The sequence below is a fragment of the Gorilla gorilla genome, chromosome 20 (genome assembly GCF_029281585.2).
Source record: "Gorilla gorilla gorilla isolate KB3781 chromosome 20, NHGRI_mGorGor1-v2.1_pri, whole genome shotgun sequence".
Lineage (NCBI taxonomy): Eukaryota > Metazoa > Chordata > Mammalia > Primates > Hominidae > Gorilla > Gorilla gorilla.
This window is the reverse complement of record NC_073244.2, coordinates 62,822,618-62,842,771: the sequence shown is the minus strand read 5'-3', so window position 1 is coordinate 62,842,771 and position 20,154 is coordinate 62,822,618. Positions and strand designations below refer to the sequence as shown.

The 20,154-nt window shown below is 55.2% G+C and overlaps 2 protein-coding genes and 1 long non-coding RNA gene across 5 annotated transcripts in view; 2 read left to right on the top strand and 1 right to left on the bottom strand.

The window, feature by feature from the left end:
* The window catches only part of LOC134757700 (uncharacterized), a 20,562-nt gene extending 11,788 nt beyond the window's left edge, over window positions 1-8,774 (bottom strand). The window contains exons 1-2 of the long non-coding RNA XR_010132035.1: window positions 8,740-8,774; window positions 8,015-8,209 (exon numbers count right to left, since the gene is read on the bottom strand). This is a non-coding gene — a long non-coding RNA (uncharacterized lncRNA). The remainder of the gene's footprint in view (window positions 1-8,014; window positions 8,210-8,739) is intronic.
* KLK15 (kallikrein related peptidase 15) lies at window positions 6,111-15,528 on the top strand. 3 transcript variants are annotated; one of them, XM_055370211.2, is made up of 5 exons: window positions 6,111-6,204; window positions 7,785-7,858; window positions 11,519-11,669; window positions 12,171-12,336; window positions 13,374-14,316. In XM_055370211.2, exons 2-5 carry the CDS (start codon window positions 7,816-7,818, stop codon window positions 13,524-13,526), a joined length of 513 nt encoding a protein of 170 aa, XP_055226186.1. In that variant the 5' UTR covers window positions 6,111-6,204; window positions 7,785-7,815; the 3' UTR covers window positions 13,527-14,316. The 3 variants fall into 3 exon arrangements, with proteins under 3 accessions (XP_055226186.1, XP_018871679.3, XP_018871680.3); XM_019016134.4 differs by lacking the exon at window positions 6,111-6,204 and adding an exon at window positions 12,575-12,711 and having other exon boundaries at window positions 12,171-12,454; window positions 13,374-14,318; XM_019016135.4 differs by lacking the exon at window positions 6,111-6,204 and having other exon boundaries at window positions 12,171-12,454; window positions 13,374-15,528.
* KLK1 (kallikrein 1) lies at window positions 15,523-20,154 on the top strand. Its single transcript, XM_019016132.4, has 5 exons — window positions 15,523-15,611; window positions 17,439-17,598; window positions 18,859-19,145; window positions 19,264-19,400; window positions 19,951-20,154. The coding sequence occupies exons 1-5, from the start codon at window positions 15,566-15,568 to the stop codon at window positions 20,104-20,106; spliced, it is 786 nt and encodes a 261-aa protein (XP_018871677.3). The 5' UTR covers window positions 15,523-15,565; the 3' UTR covers window positions 20,107-20,154.

Genomic DNA, 20,154 nt, shown 5'->3' with positions numbered 1-20,154 from the left:
ACTCTAGCGAAGAGGTCTATGGGTCGGGGTGGAACACAGGAAGAAGCAGGCAGGGCAGGCCTTTCTCTCCCAGCCCAGAGTGCAGGACCCAGGAGTCCAGGCCCCAGCCCCACCTCCCTAAGATGCCCCAGCCCCTCCTCCCACCGACCCAGGAGTCCGGATCCCTAGCCTCCTCCTCCCTCAGACCCAGGAGTCCAGACTCCAGCCCCACCTCCCTTAAACCCCCCAGCCCCACCTCTCTCAGACCTCCCCAGCCCCAGCTCCCTCAGACCCAGAAGTGTGGGCCCCCAGCCCCTCCTCCCTCAGACCCAGGAGTGCGGGCCCCCAGCCCCTCCTCCCTCAGACCCAGGAGTCCAGACTCCAGCCCTACCTCCCTCAGACCCCCCAGCCTCCTCCTCCCTCAGACCCCCCAGCCCCTCCTCTCTCAGACCCAGGAGTGCAGGCCCTCAGTCCCACCTCCCTCAGACCCAGGAGTCCAGACCCCAGCCCCTCTTCCCTTGGACCCAAGAGTCTGAGTCCCCAACCCCCTCCTCCCTCAGACCCCCCAGCCCTTCTTCCTTGAGACCCAGGAGTCCTGGACGCCAGCCACTCGTCCCTCAGTCCCAGGAGTCCAGGACCCCAGCCACTCCTCCTTCAGACCCAGGAGTCCCGGCCCCAGCCTCTCCTTTCTCAGACCCAGGAGTCCAGGCACCAGCCTCTCCCTCCTCAGACCCAGGAGTCCAGGCCCCCAGCCCCTCCTCCCTCAGACCCAGGAGTAAACCTCCTATGAACAAACGCACAATTGATGCCACCTATCGGTAAGTCCCTCCCAGGACAAAAGAAGAGAAGATGTGGGTTTTTCTGCCTCCTCCCCTCCAGCTTCCCCCAGCACAGCCCAGGAAATAGTCTCAGAGAAGAACTCGTCTGCGTGTGACATTCTCTTTGCTTGACGTCACACTCTCATACCAGGGTCTCCCACCTCCATTTCCTCTCCCTGGGCCTCAGTTCCCCCATCTGTAAAACAGGGGTCTTGATAAAGGGGTCACAGGGATTCAGAAAAAGATACCACATCTGGGAGATCAAAACAGTGGCTTCTGGCTGGGCGTGGTGGCTCATGCCTGTAATCCTAACACTTTGGGAGGCCAAGGTGGGTGGATCACTTGACGTCAGGAGTTCAAGACCAGCCTGGCCAACACTATGAAACCCCAACTCTACTAAAAATACAAAAATTAGCCGGCTGTGGTGGTGGGTGCCTGTAATCCCAGCTACTCAGGAGGCTGAGGCAGGAGAATCACTTGAACCCAGGAGGCAGAGGTTGCAGTGAGCCAAGATCATGCCATTGCACTCCAGCCTGGACAACAAGAGCGAGACTCCATCTCAAAAAAACAAAAAACAAAAAACAACAGAAAACAAAGCAAAACAAAAAGCACAGTGGCTTCTTCCAGTGTCAAATCTGCTGCTACCCAACTGTGTCATCTGAGAGAGACCCCACATAACCACCCCTCCCCAGCTTTCAGTTCCCAAGGGCAATAGGACAGACTGATAATGGCCCAGCGCTCACTCAGTGCCAAGCACAGATTTCAAGAATGAACACCTCAAAACACTCCTACAGAAGAGGGAGGAGCAATTATTACCCCCACTTTATAGATGAGGCAGCTGAGGCACAGAGAGGCTAAGTGACTTGCCTGAGGGTGCACAGTATTATGGGACAGAGGCAGAACTCAAACCCGGGCCACCTGGCTCCAGCGGTCACATCTGAATCACGTGCCGTGTTAACCGGTCTTGCAAGCTTCAGCCTGATTTTATGATTCGCACACCTGCTCCATGGGTATGACCTCATCCAACCCCTGTGAGGTCCCTCCCATTTCCACCCCACCGCAAAGGAAGACCCCTTCGCAGATGAGCACCTGACACCCAGAGAGCTGATGCTTCTCACAAGGGGCACCAGGACCCCGAGAACCATTCTCCTGACTCCACTTCTGCAGCCTGGGTGACCTTCACCAGTGGCCCCCGCACTCCCGTCTGTTCATGTGTAAAATGAATGAATCGTCATAATTTACTATATGCTCTGAGCTCCTAACACAAACTAAGTCGTTACTCCTCGAAAAACTCTACGAGGGGATCCTCTGATTTTAAGGATAAGAAACTGAGACACAGAGAAGAAAAAACTCTTACCAGGGTCTCCCAAAATAGTAAGTAGTGGAACAGAGATCTGCACCCATGCTGTCTGGATCCAGACCCAGCGCCCTGAAACAGCAGCTTGTCTGGTTCCAGAAGGAACGGAGGCCGTGGTGAGACTAAGTTAGAAGAGGGCCAGCACCTCATGGGGAGGCCCTTCGGGCACCACGAGTCCAGTCCCGCTCCCGAGTTGGGCAGTCTGCAGTCCCCCTGAGAAGGGGGTTTGAGGGGAGGCTTTTTCCTGCTGGGGAATCTCAAAGGGCTTAAAACTGCAGACCGAGAAGCCGGGACCTTGCCCAGGGGTGATGGGGAGCTGCAAGTGAAGGATGTGAGCAGGGGAGGGGCGGGGTGATCTCCAAGTGCAGAGAGACCCTCTAGGGCTACGTGGTGACCGACAGGAGGCTGTCCTCCCGGACAGGAGGGGCGAGGGTCCAGAGAGAGAGGAGGACGTCTGAGCTGGAGCCAGGCCAAGGGGACAGAGAGGAGGGGACGGGGCAGAGAGAGGCAGGGGCCGAAGGGACAAGGCTGGGGACCAATGAGCTGTAGGGGATAAGGGGAGAGATGGGGCAAGGTCAGTGCCAAGGGCTTCTGGCCGAATAACTGGGTGGTCGGTGACGCTGCCCCTGAGTTGAAGAACGTGGAAGAACAGGGAAGGAGGGTTTGGGGAAACAGAGCAATGAGTTGGGACTCGGTAAGTAAGAGGGGCGTAGGGACAGTGGTGCAGGGGGCGCCCAGGAGCAGGTGGCTGCCCAAGCCGGAGTTCAGGGTCAGATGGAGGAGACCTGCGTGGTTGGTGGATGAACCACGGGAGTTGATGAAAAACTCCCAGGGAATGTTCTCAGGAGGAGGAGCGGGGCAAAAGTGAGACTCAGGCCGCGGTGGGCGGGACCCAGGCCGCGGTGGAGGTGAAGGACGTCCGCGGACACGTCCAGGAGGACATCGATCGCGCGGGCTTGAGCCAGCCACAGTGGGCGGGGGCGGGGCGCTGACGTCACCGCGTGGGGGCGGGGCTGCGGGAGCCGCTGGCTGCGCGCCCTCCAGGGAGCCGTGCGCAGACTGGGTGCGCGCCTGGGTTCGGCGCGGCGGGAGCGCCCTCAGTGTCCCCGTCTGTATCAGGGGTACTTCATCAGTACCTGCCTAGGCTGGTTAGAAGGAGGATCACGTGCGATCGTGACGGAAAGCGCTCAGCACAGACCTGGCACCGAGGAAGTCCCAAGGGCTCGGCTCCTTTCCCTCGTCACCACCGCGCCCCAACAGAGGGAGGCGGCTGCAGGGGTGGCGGCGAAAGGGCCCACCGGGCGTTCCGGAGTCGGAACACTGATTCCTCTCCCGCGTGGCCTCTCGCTTCTGCAGGAACCTTGCTTGTGCTGCCTCCTGTCTGGGCCTCAGTTTCCTCCGTATTCAGCAGGAAGCCATAAGGTTATTAATATAAACACCTCACAGGGCTGCCGGGAGCCTGAGTGAGATCCTACAAAGAGAGCACTTGGCACGGGGGAGTGGCCTGCAGCCGCATTCCATAAACAGGGCTGCTCAGCTGAAGCCGTGGCCCAGGGTGAGGCCCGCAGACTTCGAGCATCAATTTGTGGGGAGGGAGGCAAAGGGACATAGGAGTTCTAGAATAGCTTCCAACCTGGGGATCTATTATGTCTGCCGGTCTGGGCTTGTAGAATGTCTGGAGACCCGACGTTTTAGAATGCATGAGGTTTCTGGGGACTCCAGAGTGCCCGATGTTCGAAGGTTCTAGAGTGTTTGGAGCTCTGTGGTTCTAGGCTATTCTAAAATCTTACTTTCCAGAGTGTCCTCCACTGCCAGAATGTCTTAGGGCCTGTGCTTTTAGAATCTGAAAGTCTGATATTCTAGAAATTCCAGGGGCCTATAGTTCTAAAATGGCTGAATCCCACGCGACTCCTTCCCATAAAGATGATGACTTTCCACACATGGGGAGAGACCACGCTTAAAACAGGTCGATCCTTCACTGGGTGACCTGAGTGAGGTCAGTCCCTCCTGTCTCGGGACCTCCTCATTAATTAAGCCAAAATAGACTCTAGATAATTGCTTGGGGCCCTCTGGGGTTCTGAGACATTGGAAGCCAGCCTCAAATACCCAAAGCCTTGGGTCATCTCAGTGATCATCTCCAGCCTCTGGGATGCAGAATCCAGATTTCAAGCTCTAGAACCCAGAAATAAGACTACAGGACCAGAATAGAGACCCTAGGTTCCCAGACTCTAAATTCAGACTCTAGAGTCAAGATTCTAGCAATCTCAGAATCGTGAAAGCCAGGTCCCTGTCTCTCAATTCAGCCTTTTAAAAATTTATTTACTTACTTATTTATTTATTTATTTAGATTTTTCGTAGAGATGAGGTATTGCTATGTTGCCCAGGCTGGTCTCACACCCTTCAGTTCCAGCAATCCTCCTACCTCAGCCTCCCAAAGGCATGAGTCACTGGGCCCAGCCACAGTCCAGCTTTTCAATGCAAAAACAGATTTGAAACTCCAGACTTTATGTTCCAAAGTCTACTCCTGAAAGCTCAGAGGCTAGATCCACACTGTAGAATCCAGACCCCAAGCCTGGCATGGTGGCTCAGGCCTGTAATCCCAGAACTTTAGGAGGCTGAGTCAGGTGGATCACTTGAGATGAGGAGTTCAACACCAGCCTGGCCAACATGGTGAAACCCTGTCTCTACTAAAAATATAAGAATTAGCTGGGCATGGTGGTGGTCGCCTGTAATCCCAGCTACTCAGGAGGCTGAGGCAGGAGAATCTATTGAGCCCAGGAAGTGGAGGTTGCAGTGATCTGAGATCACGCTATTGCACTCCAGCCTGGGTGACAAGAGCGAAACTTCATCTCAGGAAAAAAAAAAAAAAAAAAGAATCCAGACCTCACAATTCAAAATCCCAAATCTACCGTTTGTAGTCTAGGCCCCAGGCTTCTCATAGCAGGTGCAAAGGTTTCCAGCCTCGATTGCCAGATTCCAAACACCAGATTCCAGGCTCCTATTGTGGGTTCTAGATTCGAATGCCCCAGGATCCAGAATCAAGGTTCACGATCTGTCACTCAAAGGCCCGACTCCAGGATCCAGATTCCAGACCCCAAGCCCAAGAACTCAGACTTTGAAATCCATATTCCAGACTGCAGGTCATTAATCTCCAACTCAAGATCCTCAAATCTGGAATCCAAGACCCAGATCCAGAACCAGATCCGGATCCAGAACCCGGGATTCAGAACTCTGCCCCAAGCCCAAGAACAGGGACTTTAGGATCCAGTTTCCACACTCCAGACCCCAAATTCCAGACTCTGTCTTTTGATCTCCTCCTAATTTCTGTTTTTGTCCTCCTGTCCCCTCCCCCTTGAGGAACTGCTCCTGGTGGAGAATTCCTCTTTGTGGACTCAGACAACAGCTTCAACCTAATAAATGCTCATTAGGCCAAGTCTCCCACCCCACCAGCAACCAAGGCGTCTGCCTGTAAACCTGACTCTCAGCCACCTCCCACCCCACCCTACACCACCACACCCCCAGACCCAGCTGGGACTGGGAGCTTATAAATTCAGGCATCCTGGTACCTGCTCCCTTCTGGCACCCAAGCTGCCCTAGATGCTGCCGGAGGATCTGGAGGAGGTGAGAGCTTTGAGACAAGACTGGAGGGAGTGGCAAAGGGGAGATTCACTGTGCCCTGGTTTCAAGGGGAAACGTTGACCACGCTTGGAGAACTGAGTGTCAAGGGCATGGGTAGATCCACGTGTCCTTTACCAATGCCCCAAATTGAACCTGAACCAAGAAAATGTCCTGGAATGGCCAGAAGGAGCTGCAGTGGTGGGGAGGGAGGGGGATGGAGTGGATCAGGAGGACGTCCCTGAAGCACTTGTATCAGAGCCAAGAACGTGGTCAGGAGTGATCACGGGTTCAAGTCAGTTCAGCACAACCTCCCGGAGGCCTCCTGTGTACCAGGCCCCAGGCGGGGCAGTGCTGAGGACACAGAAAGAACCTGACCTGAGCTCCATCTTCAAGACCCCCAGATGGAGAAAAGAACAGGCCAGACCTCAGCAAGTATGGGGCATCTGCGCTGTAATGGAGACAGAATGGGTGCTGTGGGATTCAGGGGAGACACCTGTTAGGTGTTGGGGCCTCCCAGAAGAGGTGGGGGCAGAGTGTCAGAGGACAAAGATGAATTTGGAAGATATGGGGAAGAAGGATTTCAATTCGCTCTCAAAGCCTCCTGAGGCCTCCTGTGGGTCAGGCCCTGCAGTACTGGAGACCCAGAGTGGAGTCAGACCAGCTCCTCGGGGAGCTGCCAGTCTAGTAGGGGAGGCAGACACCACTGAGGGTCAGGGGAGGTCAGAGAAGGCCTCAAGGAGGAAGCGGGGCTGGAAGGGAATGGCATTGGATATGCGGTGGGAGGAACAGCCTAAGCATGAAATGGCAGGAGGGACAATGGCAGCACTGGCTGCGTCTAGGACAAGGTCATGGGAGACCCAGGGAGAGGGGCTGGAAGGGAAGAAGCCACTTTTGTCCTTGAAAGTGAGGCTGGGGCCAGGCAACTCACGCCTGTAATCCCAGCACTTTGGGAGGCTGAGGCAGGTGGATCACTAGAGGTCAGGAGTTCAAGACCAGCCTGGCCAACATGGTGAAACTCCGTCTCTACTAAAATTACAAAAATTAGCTGGGCGTGGTGGCACACACCTGTAATCCCAATTGCTTGGGAGGCTGAGGCAGGAGAATCACTCGAACCCAGGAGGCAGAGGTTGCAGTGAGCGGAGATCATGCCACTCCACTCCAACCTGGGCTACAGAGCCAGACTCCGTCTCAAAAAAAAAAAAAGAAAAAAAAAGAAAGAAAGAAAGTGAATTTGAAGAGCTGGACTTTATCCTGGTGGTGCTGAGGATCCATGGAGGGTGGTGAGCAGGAGAGGGGCACAGCCAGCTCCAGATGTAGAAAGACCCTTTGGGGTCATGGCTGGAGGGCAAGCTGGTGGAGGGGACTGGACTGGACGGGGACCCAAAAGGCCAGATAAGAGGTTGAGATAGACCAGGTGCGGTGGCTCATGCCTGTAATCCCAGCACTTTGGGAGGCCGAGGTGGGTGGATCACGAAGTCAAGAGATTGAGGCCATCCTGGCTAACACGGTGAAACCCTGTCTCTACTTAAAAAAAAAAAAAAATTTCCAAAAAATTAGCCGGGCATGGTGGTGGGCGCCTGTAGTCCCAGCTACTCGGGAGGCTGAGGCAGGAGAATGGTGTGAACCTGGGAGGTGGAGCTTGCAGTGAGCCGACATCGTGCCACTGCACTCCAGCCTGGGTGACAGAGTGAGACTCCGTCTCAAAAAAAAAAAAAAAAAAGTTGAGACAGGGGTCCTTGGTGATGATGGAGAGAGATCCAGGGGCTGGTAGCATGGTGCTGGGGGCTGACAGGTGGAGGAGGTGGGGCAGGGTCTGTCCGAGTGCCTAGAGGAAGAGTAAACCTTCCAGAGATGGGGGACCCAGAAGGAAGCGCAGAGTGGGGTTGGGGGAAGGGGATACCGGTGGTCAGAAGAAATTTATTAACAGTGGATGGGATAAGTCTGTGTCTGGAGGGATCCTGGTGGAGGCAGAAGGGTCCTGCCTCACCTGGATTCTCTCACTCACTCCCCAGACTGCAGCCGAACCCTGGTCCCTCCTCCACAATGTGGCTTCTCCTCACTCTCTCCTTCCTGCTGGCATCCACAGGTGAGGTGGCCCCAGGAGGGGGCCAGGTCTGTGGGAGCAGGTGCCCCCTTCCCAAGCATGTCTGGGCCCAGTGATCTGCCAGCCCCTACCTCACCCAGAGACCACTAAAGATCCTTCCTTCACCCTCCACCTGCGCCAATGTCCCTAAGCCCTTACCGTCAGGTGCTGGCGCTGCTGCTCTGGAGTCGCTATGTTGCCTGGGGCCTCTCGCTGCCCACGACAAGGAACACGGTCCTGGGGTTGCACAAACCTGAGCTGAGTCCTGGGGCAACCGCTTCCTTGCTGTGTGTCCTTGAGGGAACTGCTTCACCTCTCTGGGCTTCGAATGCCTTCTCTATAAGACAGCACCCGCTTGAGACAATAACAGTGAGGTCTCAATAGCATAACAGAGGTAATATACATAGCAAGCATTAGACAAGTGCTGAGAGGCCAACAGCACAGACTCCAGCGTGAGTCCCACGCCTGCCACTCCCTGTCTCTTACAGGGTCTTTGAGGGGATTAAATGTGGTTGTGTGTGAGGCAGAAGCATAAGCCTGGCCCAGGTAGTGCCCCTTCAGGTGTGCAAGCCAGGCACGGTGCTTAGAGCTTACATACAACGTCTATGTGTGGTGGGCACCACCGACCTCATTTGACAAGGGAAGGGGCTGTGGCTCAGAGGGATGGCCACAACATCAAGGTCACCTTGGGTGTCAGGCAAACTCCAGACTGAACTCAGCTGCCACACACCAAGAAATTAATTGTAACCTGATGCCTCTCTTCTGGAGAAATTGGGGGGTGGACTTTCATTAACGTTCTGCCACAAATGACCCTCACTCCTGGGGGCCCCTCAGACCCCCACGCCTCCAGCCTCCCCTCCGGCTCTCTCTGTGCACTCACCTACCTGCCTCGCGCCTGCCTGCTGCGCCCAGCTGGGGCCTCCACCTTCCTCTGGCTTGGACTGGCCAGGTGCAGCCTCGGTGCCCAGCTGTTCAGCCCGTACCCTCCGCCCTTCGGAGGACGACCTCACCCTTCCTCTGTTAAGCCCCTTGTCCACCACATCCGCATTCCCCTGGTCTCACGGGGGCCTTTGGCCCAGTTCCTGACTGTGATGGGGAGAGTGTGGGCATTTGGTCTGGCTGTGCAAATCCTGCCCCTGTGTGGGTGGGAGTATGCATGGCTTCAACCTTCAGGGGATGCATCCACATTGCCCAGTGGAGAGGTGTCCTGGTCCTGTGACCTTGAATGTCTCTAATCATGTCCTTAAGCACAATGCCATTCTGTGTGTGTGTGTGTGTGTGTGTGTGTGTGCGTACCTGCGCGTGTGCAGTGGGTATACAAGGCCCTGTATGTTCACATCCTCTCCACATGCATGAACCAGATCCCCATATGTGAAACCCAATCAGTGACTCCACAGATCTGGCTTGGGGGCTGATCTAGAGATGGATAAATATGTCCTGCCCTGGCTGCCTCTGGCTTCAGCTGCATGTCTTTGACCTTGAATGCCCAGCCCCGTGTCTGGGTGCCGCCCCAGACAGCAAGTCCACATCTGAGTGTTGGCCTTCTGGGTTGGTGTCTGCAGCTCTAACTCTACAAAATGTCTTGTGGGTGAATCACGGTTTTAACCTTGACTTTTTTTTTTTGTTTTTTTTTGTTGTTGTTGTTGTTGTTGTTGTTTTGAGACGGAGTCTCGCTCTGTCACCCAAGCTGGAGTTCAGTGGTGCAACCTCGGCTCACTGCAACCTCCACCTCCCAGGTTCAAGCAATTCTGTCTCTGCCTCCCGAGTAGCTAGAATTACAGGCACGCACCACCACGCCCGGCTAATTTTTGTATTTTTATTTATTTATTTATTTATTTATTAGTAGAGACGGGATTTCACGATGTTGGCCAGGCTGGTCTCAAACTCCTGACCTCAGGTGATCCACCCACCTCGGCCTTGGCCTCCCAAAGTGCTGGGATTACAGGCGTGAGCCACCACACCTGGCCAACCTTGACTATTTATTATAGGTAATTCTGTGCAGATGTCTGACTTATTTTGGCCATCTTCAGGATGGACCTGAACTTTCACACGTATGTCCCTATGACTAAATCCAGGTGTCATTTGCAAAAAACAACTAATATTATTAAGTAGCTACAAGGGCTAGGTATCACTCACCATACATACACACATGCACACACACACATACACATTCCTACCTCATCCTTACAACAATCTTCATTTTACAGATGAGGAAACAGAGGCACAGACAGGTCAAATAACTTGCTCAAAGTTTCACAGCTAGTACATTCGAACCCAGGCTTAAGGACCCATCTTTGTCCAGACCCTGTATGCAAGTGTCTGTGACACCGGATGCCAAGACTCACACTAGAGATGTTGAATTTAGGTCTGAACAATATCCAATTCTGTGTGTGTGTTTTGTGTGCGTGTGTGTGTGTGTGTGTGTATTCGTGTCTTAACCATCCATATTCATATACACATATGAACATCTGTGCTGTGATTCTTTTTTTTTTTTTTTTGAGATGGAGTTTCACTCTTGTCACCCAGGCTGGAGTGCAATGGAGCAACCTCCGCTCACTGCAATCTCCGCCTCCGGGGTTCAAGTGATTTTCCTGCCTCAGCCTCCAGAGTAGCTGGGATTACAGGCACCCGCCACCATGCCCAGCTAATTTTTTGTATTTTTGTTAGAGACAGGGTTTCACCATATTGGCCAGGCTGGTCTCGAACTCCTGACCTCAGGTGATCCACCCGCCTCGGCCTCCCAAAGTGCTGGGATTACAGGCATGAGCCACCGTACCCAGCCTGTGCTGTGATTCTTGAAGCTGCAACCCATGTGCATGCAAGTGAATTTCAGCTTCCAGTCCTGTCCATAGCTGTACCTAAGTTTGGAAGCTGGATGTGCATGTATGCATGTCCGTGACCTTGTATAGCCACATCTGGGACTCATACTGCACACTGAATTTGGCTGACATGTCCAGACTCTGGGGCCAAGGCTGGGTCACACATACTGAGTGGCCACATGCGTTTGACGTCTGTGACAATTTGGTGACCGTGAATGACTGGTTTCAAGTGACCACCTGTCTGAACCTGTATCCAGTGCCCCTGTCTCCACCCCCAACCACAGAGGACTTCTTGCCCTCTGGTCTGTTCCCCTTTCTCTCTCTCCCAGAGTCTTATAGCAAATGGGGTGGGGGCTAGAGTTCTGGAGAAAACAGGCAGCGGTTGTAAATAAACAACAGGGCAGGCGGAGCATGGTGGCTCACACCTGTAATCCCAGCACTTTGGGAGGCTGAGGCGGGCAGAGCATTTGAAGTCAGAAGTTTGAGACCACCCTGGCTAACATGGTGAGACCTCGTCTCTACTAAAAATACAAAAATTAGCCAGGTGTGGTGGCGGGCACCTCAGCTACTCGGGAGGCTGAGGCAGGAGGATGACTTGAACCCAGGAGGCGGAAGTTGCAGTGAGCTGAGATCATGCCACTGCACTCCAGCCTGGGCAAAAGAGTGAGACTCTGTCTCAAAAAAAAAAGAACAAAAAAACAAAAAACAAAAAACAGGGCAGGGTGTCTTGAGAAGTTAGGGGAAAGGCATAGGCATATAGTAGTTAGGGCACGGTGCAAGGAAGGTGTAGGAGGCAATGTAAACGTCCCTGTCCTCAGGCATCCTCTACCCCTTCTCCTAGCAGCCCAGGATGGTGACAAGTTGCTGGAAGGTGACGAGTGTGCACCCCACTCCCAGCCATGGCAAGTGGCCCTCTACGAGCGTGCACGCTTTAACTGTGGCGCTTCCCTCATCTCCCCACACTGGGTGCTGTCTGCGGCCCACTGCCAAAGCCGGTATGAAGGCAGGGGCTCAGGGTCCTGAGGGAGCCTGGTGGGGGGGGGAAGAGCTCCTAGATTTGGGGGAAGACGGAGGCAGACGCCAGAACTCCTGGGTTCTGAAAGACGAGGAGGCTGGATGTCAAGCCCCTGGATGAGGAAGGAGTGTGTGTTTCAAAGCCTTCGATCTCTGAAGAAGGAAGGAGAAGACTAGTTCCAGCTTTTGAGCCTCAGTTCTAGGGATGTGAGAATCCTGGATTCGGGGACAGACCAGGAGGGGGCTGGGAGTAGTTGGAGGGGATCGAGTTCTAGGAGTGTGCCTGACTTCAGACTCGTTGGTCCTTGAGGAGCAGGGGCTGGAACCATTGGCTTCAGGGTCTTGGGAAAAGGTAATGGGATGTCGAGATTTCTAAAGGGTCGGGGGACCTCGGGTTGCCCACTCTTTGATCTCTCTGTCCTCTACTTGCGGGTAACCACTGGCCCGCACTCCACTGGCGGGAAAACCACTCGCCCGCACAGCTTCATGAGAGTGCGCCTGGGAGAGCACAACCTGCGCAAGCGCGATGGCCCAGAGCAACTACGGACCGCGTCTCGGGTCATTCCACACCCGCGCTACGAAGCGCGCAGCCACCGCAACGACATCATGTTGCTGCGTCTAGTCCAGCCCGCACGCCTGACCCCCCAGGTGCGCCCCGCGGTGCTACCCACGCGTTGCCCCCACCCGGGGGAGGCCTGTGTGGTGTCTGGCTGGGGCCTGGTGTCCCACAACGAGCCTGGGACCGCTGGGAGCCCCCGGTCACAAGGTGCGTGAAAGGATGGAGCTGGATGCGAGGCCTCAAGGAATCCTATGCTCCAGGGCTCTTGGGCGGAGGGGACAAGGGCCGGAATTTATGGATCTGCTCCAAGTCCACTGTCTTCCCCAGTGAGTCTCCCAGATACGTTGCATTGTGCCAACATCAGCATTATCTCGGACACATCTTGTGACAAGAGCTACCCAGGGCGCCTGACAAACACCATGGTGTGTGCAGGCGCGGAGGGCAGAGGCGCAGAATCCTGTGAGGTCAGAGCCCAGAGGGGCCATCAGGCGGAAGAAGAGGGATGGGGACAGGTGTGGGAGTCCGGATGGGGTTGGATTTTCTTTGCTTTGGGCCAGAGAAGATGCTAGGGTTAGGCTTGGAGATGGAGTAGTAAGAGAAGTTAGAATAGGGGTGAGGTTGGAGTTGGGGTTATAGGTGGGGATTGCGTTGTTTGAGGTGGATAATGTGACAGTTTGAGATGACATGGGTTGGGGTTGAGAATGGGAATGGTTTGGTTTGATTCTGGGTGGGAAATACGTCAGGGTTGAATTGGAATGAGGTAGATTTTGTTTGGAATGCAGAAGACATGAAGATTGAGATTGGATTTTCAGATGGGCATGGGTTTGATTTGATTTTGAATGGTGAGGATGTGGGCTGAGTTGGATTTAACTTAGTTCAGTTGCACTGGAGTTGCATGGGGGTGAGATTGGATATAGGTTGGGTGAGTTGTACTGAGCTGTGTTGAATTGGGGTTGGGGTTGGGTTGGCTCTATTTGGGATAAACTGGGCTGTATTGAGTTGAGTTGGGTTGGGGTTCCCTGGGATGGGGATGGATTGGGTTTGGGGTGAGATTGCAAATGGTGACTAGGATGAGGATGAATCCAGGAGGTTTCACTCAACCTGAGACCCCCTCTTTTCCCCACAGGGTGACTCTGGGGGACCCCTGGTCTGTGGGGGCATCCTGCAGGGCATTGTGTCCTGGGGTGACGTCCCTTGTGACAACACCACCAAGCCTGGTGTCTATACCAAAGTCTGCCACTACTTGGAGTGGATCAGGGAAACCATGAAGAGGAACTGACTATTCTAGCCTATCTCCTGTGCCCCTGACTGAGCAGAAGCCCCCACAGCTGGCCAGCAGCCCCGCCTGACATGGAACAGAACGGAGCCATCCCCCAAGACCCTGTCCAAGGCCCAGATGTTAGCCAAGGACTTGTTCCACCTGAGGACAAAGCTGGCGCTCAAGGTCACCTGTTTAATGCCAAGATAACAAAGCGCTGATCCAAGTTTCTCTGTAGGAATTTCTGTGACTTTTTTCTGGGGTCAAAGAGAAACCCAGAGACACTGTACACTGTTCCTTTTCACCCACCACCCCGATCCCTAGGTGAGGAGAAGCGGCTTGAAGCAGGGCTCCATTCATTCAACACACATGACCACCCGTGTGATCTTGAACAAGAGGCCCAATCTCACTTCGCCTTGGTTTCCTTATCTGTAAAATGAGACCATCTTATTGCTGATTTCAAAGGGCTGTTGTGAGGATTAAATGAGATGATTCGTCTGAACTGATTAAAATCGTGTCTGGCACTGAGTAAATACCCTCTATCTCTGGATCCCAGTTAAAGGACCTAACAGACACTAGATTACCAAGAATGGCTTTTTCTTTAAGATTTAGTTCTGGGCCGGGCATGGTGGCTCACACCTGTAATCCCAGCACTTTGGGAGGCCAAGGCGGGCAGCTCACTTGAGGTCAGGAGTTCAAGACCAGCCTGGCCAACATGGTGAAACCCCATGTCTACTAAAAATACTAAAAAAATTTAGCCGGGCGTGGTGGCACACGACTGTAATCCTAGCTACTTGGGAGGGTGATGTGGGAGGATCGCTTGAACTTAGGAGGCAGCAGTTGCAGTGAGCCGAGATCGCGCCACTGCACTCCAGCCTGGTGACAGAGCAAGACTCCATCTCAGAAAAAAAAAAAAAAAAAGATTTAGTTCTGGGCTTCCTGGTAGCCATGGCAAAAAGGCAAATACTGTCCTTTTCTTAGCCAGGTCCCTGATACACAGCAGAGGCTGGAACTCTGAGCTGCTTTGATTTTACCAAAAAGCCAAGACAACCTGGTGGAAGCCTATGGGTTTACCATTGAGGCTGCAGGAATCTAGTTCCTAATTATCTTCAGAGACCACAAAATGTGATGTTCAAGGTCGCTGAATGTTGAAGTACATGAACCTGGCTCGTGAGACCTAAATATTGTACTGGTGGTGGGGAGGAAGGGTCATTGGAATCTGTGGTTAGCCTGATCTTGACCTGAGAGGGAAGGTTGTCCAGATCTCTGGGACTTTGGAGGACAGGACGTTGAGCACCCATAACTGGGAGCAAGAAGTGGGAGGCTCATTGAGACCCCAGCATTGTTTGGGAGGGACATTGGATTTTGTAATGCTAAAGAACTTACCCTGGGAGACCCCTGAAACTTCACATTCCTGGATCTGGAGGCACTAGGAATGTGGTGATGTGTACCCCAAAGTTTTATTATGAAAGGAACAGTAGCTTTGGGGACCTAGGTCCTGGGTCTGGGAGTGCAAGAACCAGGGCATTCTGAAGGCCAAGGCTTATATTTCAGGGGGAACTGGCAGCTGAGATGCTAGTATCTTGGCTCCGAGTGGTGCAGGGAATCAGAGCCCTAACTGCTGGTATTTGAGGGCACCAGGTCTGGGGGTGCAGGGCCTTAATTGAGACTGAGGTGTATGGGGCTTTGTACCAGGGGTCACTGATTCCTCCGTCCTCCTGTTTCTGCTTCCCCTCAGTCCCCCCTTGCCTCACTGGCTGTTCCCCAGAGCAAAGCCCCAGAGCCACAGGCCCTGCCCCACCTGGCTTCAACCCCAGGAATGCGTCCAGCGTGAACCAGGGCCTGCAGAACAGGTGCTGGCTCTCCCTCCCCGTCTACAGCTCTGCGGATCGGAGGGGGGGCAATTGTCCAGCCCCCAGGCAACAGGGGAAGGGCCTTGGCCAACATCTGGGTGCCAGCAGGGCAGGGGTGGGGCTCTGAGGGGATAAGGGCTTTTAAAAGGCTCCCCAGGGAGGTTCCCCAGTTCCTCCACCTGCTGGCCCCTGGACACCTCTGTCACCATGTGGTTCCTGGTTCTGTGCCTCGCCCTGTCCCTGGGGGGGACTGGTGAGACAGTGGGGGGATGTGGGAGGGGGAACGGGCCCTGATTCTCTTGCTGGCCTCACCCCCCCCGATAAGACCTTCCCCTCCAACACCCCACCCTCATCCCTCCAGCCCACAGTCTATCCTGGTCCAGGGTGCCCCGGCTCTTATCTATCTTGCGCGGCCCCACCCTAAACTTCCACCCCTGCTCCTCCATGTTGTCACAGTGCTCACTCCCACACCAGATTCCTGCTCCTCCCAGGAAGCCTCAGTACTTTCCCCTCTTCCCTAGCCAACGCCCTGTCTCACCGCTTTACCAAAGGGGCAGATTCTGGACCATCTCTGTCTCTCTCTGGAGGACCCCAACCCTCCCATGGGCTTCCCCCATCCCACAGGACTCTGATCATCCCCTCCTGCCCCCTAGTTCCCTGCGGCCACCTATTTGGCTCCTGAGTCTACAAATCCCACCACACTCCAGTGACTTTTTCCATCCAGCTGTCCGCTCTCAACTGTGTCCTCCAGACCCTGACATCTGGTCTCCCCAGTCCTTCCAGGGTCCCCCAAATTTCACCAGAAAACCCTGCTTCCCAAACTGGCATGTGGGATCCCCCATCTGGTATGGGGGGGGTCTGCAAATGTCCCTTCCCACCCAGCACCCCCAGCTCTCCCAGGAAAAACACCACACCCTCCCACCACATGCTCCTTTCCTTGGGGAAGTTCCATCCCGCCCCAGGCCCCAGCCCTTCTCTGCCTGAATTGTTCCTACACAGCTCTGGTTTTCTGGAACCCCACCCCAAGGATCCTGAATGCCTTCTCAGCCAGCGCTTCTGCCCGGGCCTCCCCCAAGTCAGTATGTGATTCTACAACCTCACATCAAGTGGGTCCTGCATTGCATTCCCACAGCTGCTTGGTGCCTGTTCTCACCACTTCTCCAATCCTCTTCCTGGGATTGCCTCCAAGAGGACCCCACATCCTTCCAGTACCCTCAGACCATGAACCCCATCCCCATGAGAAACGAAGATCCCATCCTTCACCCTGTCCGAGAAGGACTGCCACTCACGCCTCCCTCCTCCTGAGCCCCGTCCCAGTCCTGACCGCAACTGTGTTCTCAGGGCCCCAACCTCCCCTCAGATTGCCATTCCTGGTTCACAGGAAGGACCCCAAAACCTCTCGGAAGCCCACCTCTAGCCTTAACCATAGCCCTTTCTTTTACGCTTTAACCAGGAAGCCCTGAAATCTAACTGTCCCAGCCAAGCTGGCCCCTTCCAACCCCAATGTAGGGACCCCAAGTCACCCCCAAACTCTTCAGTCCAGATGCTCTTCTTTACCTCTCAGACCTGGTTCCCTAAAGCTGCATCCTTTCCTGAACCTCAAAAGCCCAACCCAGGTCCTGTTTCCCTAGCCTAGGAGCCCCTTAGCCCTCCAGATTCTTCCTCAGTGAGCCTCTGATCCTGTCCCACCCTTGGCGCCTTGATCCCTGGTTTCCAGAATCCCTTTCCACTCCCCTAACCCACCACCTCCCATCCCCCAGCCCCAGACCCCAAATGACCTGACGCCCAGATGCAGTGTCTGCTCCAGACACTGTCTCATGTCTCCTACCCTGATCCCTGGAGGCTGCTCTACTGTCAGAGCACAAAATCTCCCCACCAGGTCCAGCCACCACTCCAAAAGCCCAGGGAACAGTCCAGAGTCCCACCCCTTCCCAACACCCCTTGCCCATGTCCCCAACCTCCAGCCCTGGTCCTCTACCTGCAATGTCCCTTCAGACCCACAGCCCAGCTCCCTCTCCTAGCCTTGTCCCTAGCCTCTCCTGCCAACCCTGCCCTTCCTGACCCAGCACTGCCTCTGCAGGTGCTGCGCCCCCGATTCAGTCCCGGATTGTGGGAGGCCAGGAGTGTGAGCAGCATTCCCAGCCCTGGCAGGCGGCTCTGTACCATTTCAGCACTTTCCAGTGTGGGGGCATCCTGGTGCACCGCCAGTGGGTGCTCACAGCTGCCCACTGCATCAGCGAGTGAGTAGGGGCCTGGGGTCTGGGAGGAGGGCATCTATGCTGCCACAGGATTGACAGGCCAGTGGCATTCCCCTTGGATAACCTCAGGCAAGACTGGGGGGCTGAGGCAGAGAGGAAGGCTCTGGCGCAGGTCGCATGGCAGGGCAGAGCTGGGCTGGACACCCCTCCCCAAGGCTGCCTGGGTCTCTTGGGATCTGGTTCTGCTTGTGTCTCTGTGTGACTGTGTTCTGGTCTCCATCTTCCTCTCTCTCCTCTGTCTCCTTGTCTCTGCATCTCCCCTGTCTCTGTCTGTCTCTGAGTCTCTCTGTGGCATCTCTGTCACTGTGTCTCACCCTCCATCTCTCTACCCATCTCTCTCTCTCTGGGTCTCTACCTCACCGCTCCCTCATCCCTACTAAACACACACCCAGATGGACCTAAGGGAGGCCCCAGAGTAAAGGAAGGGCTTTATCCCCAACTTGTGTGCCTGGGAGGGGGCGCCTCTCCCTCTTTCCAGGCCCCCCCCTCACAGGATATCCCTCCACTCTGGAGAGACACAGGGAAGGGCTGGTTTCAGCGGGAGCTGGGTGGGGCAACGGAGGGAGGAGGAAGGAGGAGGCGGGGCGAGAAACGCGCGGGAGGGTGCTGGGGAGGGAAGGGGGCCTCGACCTTGGACTTCAGGCCAGGCCACCTGCCCCTGGGGAGCCCGCACCACAGCCCCAGCTGCAGCTGAGCGGCTCTCAGGCCTCCCCTCCTCCCTTCCTGCCCCCACCTGCCCCCACCCTCCCCCAAGGCCTCCCTCCATTTTCTCTCCCACACTCGGTCACTCCTCCTTCCTCTCTGCCTCTGTTTCTAGTTCTCACTCTGACGTCCCGCATCCTTTTTCATTTGTCTGCTTCTCGCTGCCTTCCGTGTTCTGTTCTCTCTTCCTCCCTCTTCCCTGGGCCTGTTTCTCGCTGTCCCTGTCTTTTATCCTTCTCATCTGCCTCTTTTTTGCTCACCCTGTTTCTCACTGCCCTCCCCTCCGCCTTTCTCACCCCTCTGTCCTTTTGAGCTCTTTTTTGCTCTCTGTCTCTTCATTTGCCTTTTGCACTCTCAAACTCTTTCATCTTCCCATTCGCTGTCTGTATTTCTCCATAACTATATCTTTCTTCCTCTGTCTCCGCCCACCCACATTTTTCTCTTTCCCTTTCCCTCTTGGGGACCCTCCCCCATGCTCCCCTGCCCCATCCCCCTTTCCCCTTCCCGTCTTCTCATCCCTCCATTCCCATCTTTCCCCAGCAATTACCAGCTCTGGCTGGGTCGCCACAACTTGTTTGATGACGAAAACACAGCCCAGTTTGTTCATGTCAGTGAGAGCTTCCCACACCCTGGCTTCAACATGAGCCTCCTGGAGAACCACACCCGCCAAGCAGAGGAGGACTACAGCCACGACCTCATGCTGCTCCGCCTGACGGAGCCTGCCGTTATCACAGACGCTGTGAAGGTCGTGGAGTTGCCCACCCGGGAACCCGAAGTGGGGAGCACCTGTTTGGCTTCCGGCTGGGGCAGCATCGAACCAGAGAATTGTATGTGGGGACAGACTGTGTAGCCCAAGGCGGGGATGGGGACTCCTGCGTCCAAGGGAGAAAGGGCCAGGGAAGCAGGTGAGGTCGGGCTGCAGCCCTTTTTCTCCCGGGTTCGTAGTCTCATTTCCAGATGATCTCCAGTGTGTGGACCTCAAAATCCTGCCTAATGATGAGTGCGAAAAAGCCCACATCCAGAAGGTGACAGACTTCATGCTGTGTGTCGGACACCCGGAAGGTGGCAAAGACACCTGTGTGGTGAGGCAGCCCTGCCCCCAGGGTCTGGAAGGGCTGAGGGAGGGGACTCAGCCTCTGAACTGGCTTCTGAGAGCTAACCAGGCATCTGCTTCACTGCTTCCCAGCTAGCTGTAGCCACTCGCCCTGTCAGTGCCCCAGCTCCCCCTCCTTCCCCCGCCCATCCAGGGACAACTGCATCTCACCCCCCACACCAGAGTTCACCGTTCCTCGTGGTAATGTGTAGTTACTGTCGAGTCAGAGAGTGGTCCTGGAGAGGTGGCCTCTGCGATGCACCCGCAGGGGCAGCGTCCTGCAGATGGTCCTGGCCCTCCTCCCCCCTGACCTGTCTGCAGGCACTGTCCTCCTGGACCCTGCCCCACATGCAGGAGCTGGACCCTGAGGTCCCTTCCCCCTTGGCCAGGACTGGAGACCCTGTCCCCTCTGTGGGAATCCCTGCCCACCTTCCTCTGGGAGTGGGCACTGGAGGCCCTGTCTGAGAGCTGGGGCTCCCCAGGCAGAACTTGGGCCCCGTAGACCTTTCTCACTCTCCCCTCCCACCTTGTGCTCCCAGGGTGATTCAGGGGGCCCGCTGATGTGTGATGGTGTGCTCCAAGGTGTCACATCATGGGGCTACGTCCCTTGTGGAACCCCCAATAAGCCTTCTGTCGCCGTCAGAGTGCTGTCTTATGTGAAGTGGATCGAGGACACCATAGCGGAGAACTCCTGAACGCCCAGCCCTGTCCCCTACCCCCAGTAAAATCAAATGTGCATCCAA

What these genes read in the sequence shown, in the direction of transcription:
- KLK15 (XM_019016134.4), top strand. Translation starts at nt 7,816, where the DNA reads ATGTGGCTTCTCCTCACTCTCTCCTTCCTGCTGGCATCCACAG. An exon ending in CTTCCTGCTGGCATCCACAG is followed by an intron (nt 7,859 to 11,518) that starts GTGAGGTGGCCC and finishes TTCTCCTAGCAG; the next exon opens with CCCAGGATGGTGACAAGTTG. An exon ending in GCGGCCCACTGCCAAAGCCG is followed by an intron (nt 11,670 to 12,170) that starts GTATGAAGGCAG and finishes TCGCCCGCACAG; the next exon opens with CTTCATGAGAGTGCGCCTGG.
- KLK1 (XM_019016132.4), top strand. Translation starts at nt 15,566, where the DNA reads ATGTGGTTCCTGGTTCTGTGCCTCGCCCTGTCCCTGGGGGGGACTG. An exon ending in GCTGCCCACTGCATCAGCGA is followed by an intron (nt 17,599 to 18,858) that starts GTGAGTAGGGGC and finishes ATCTTTCCCCAG; the next exon opens with CAATTACCAGCTCTGGCTGG. An exon ending in CAGCATCGAACCAGAGAATT is followed by an intron (nt 19,146 to 19,263) that starts GTATGTGGGGAC and finishes CCGGGTTCGTAG; the next exon opens with TCTCATTTCCAGATGATCTC.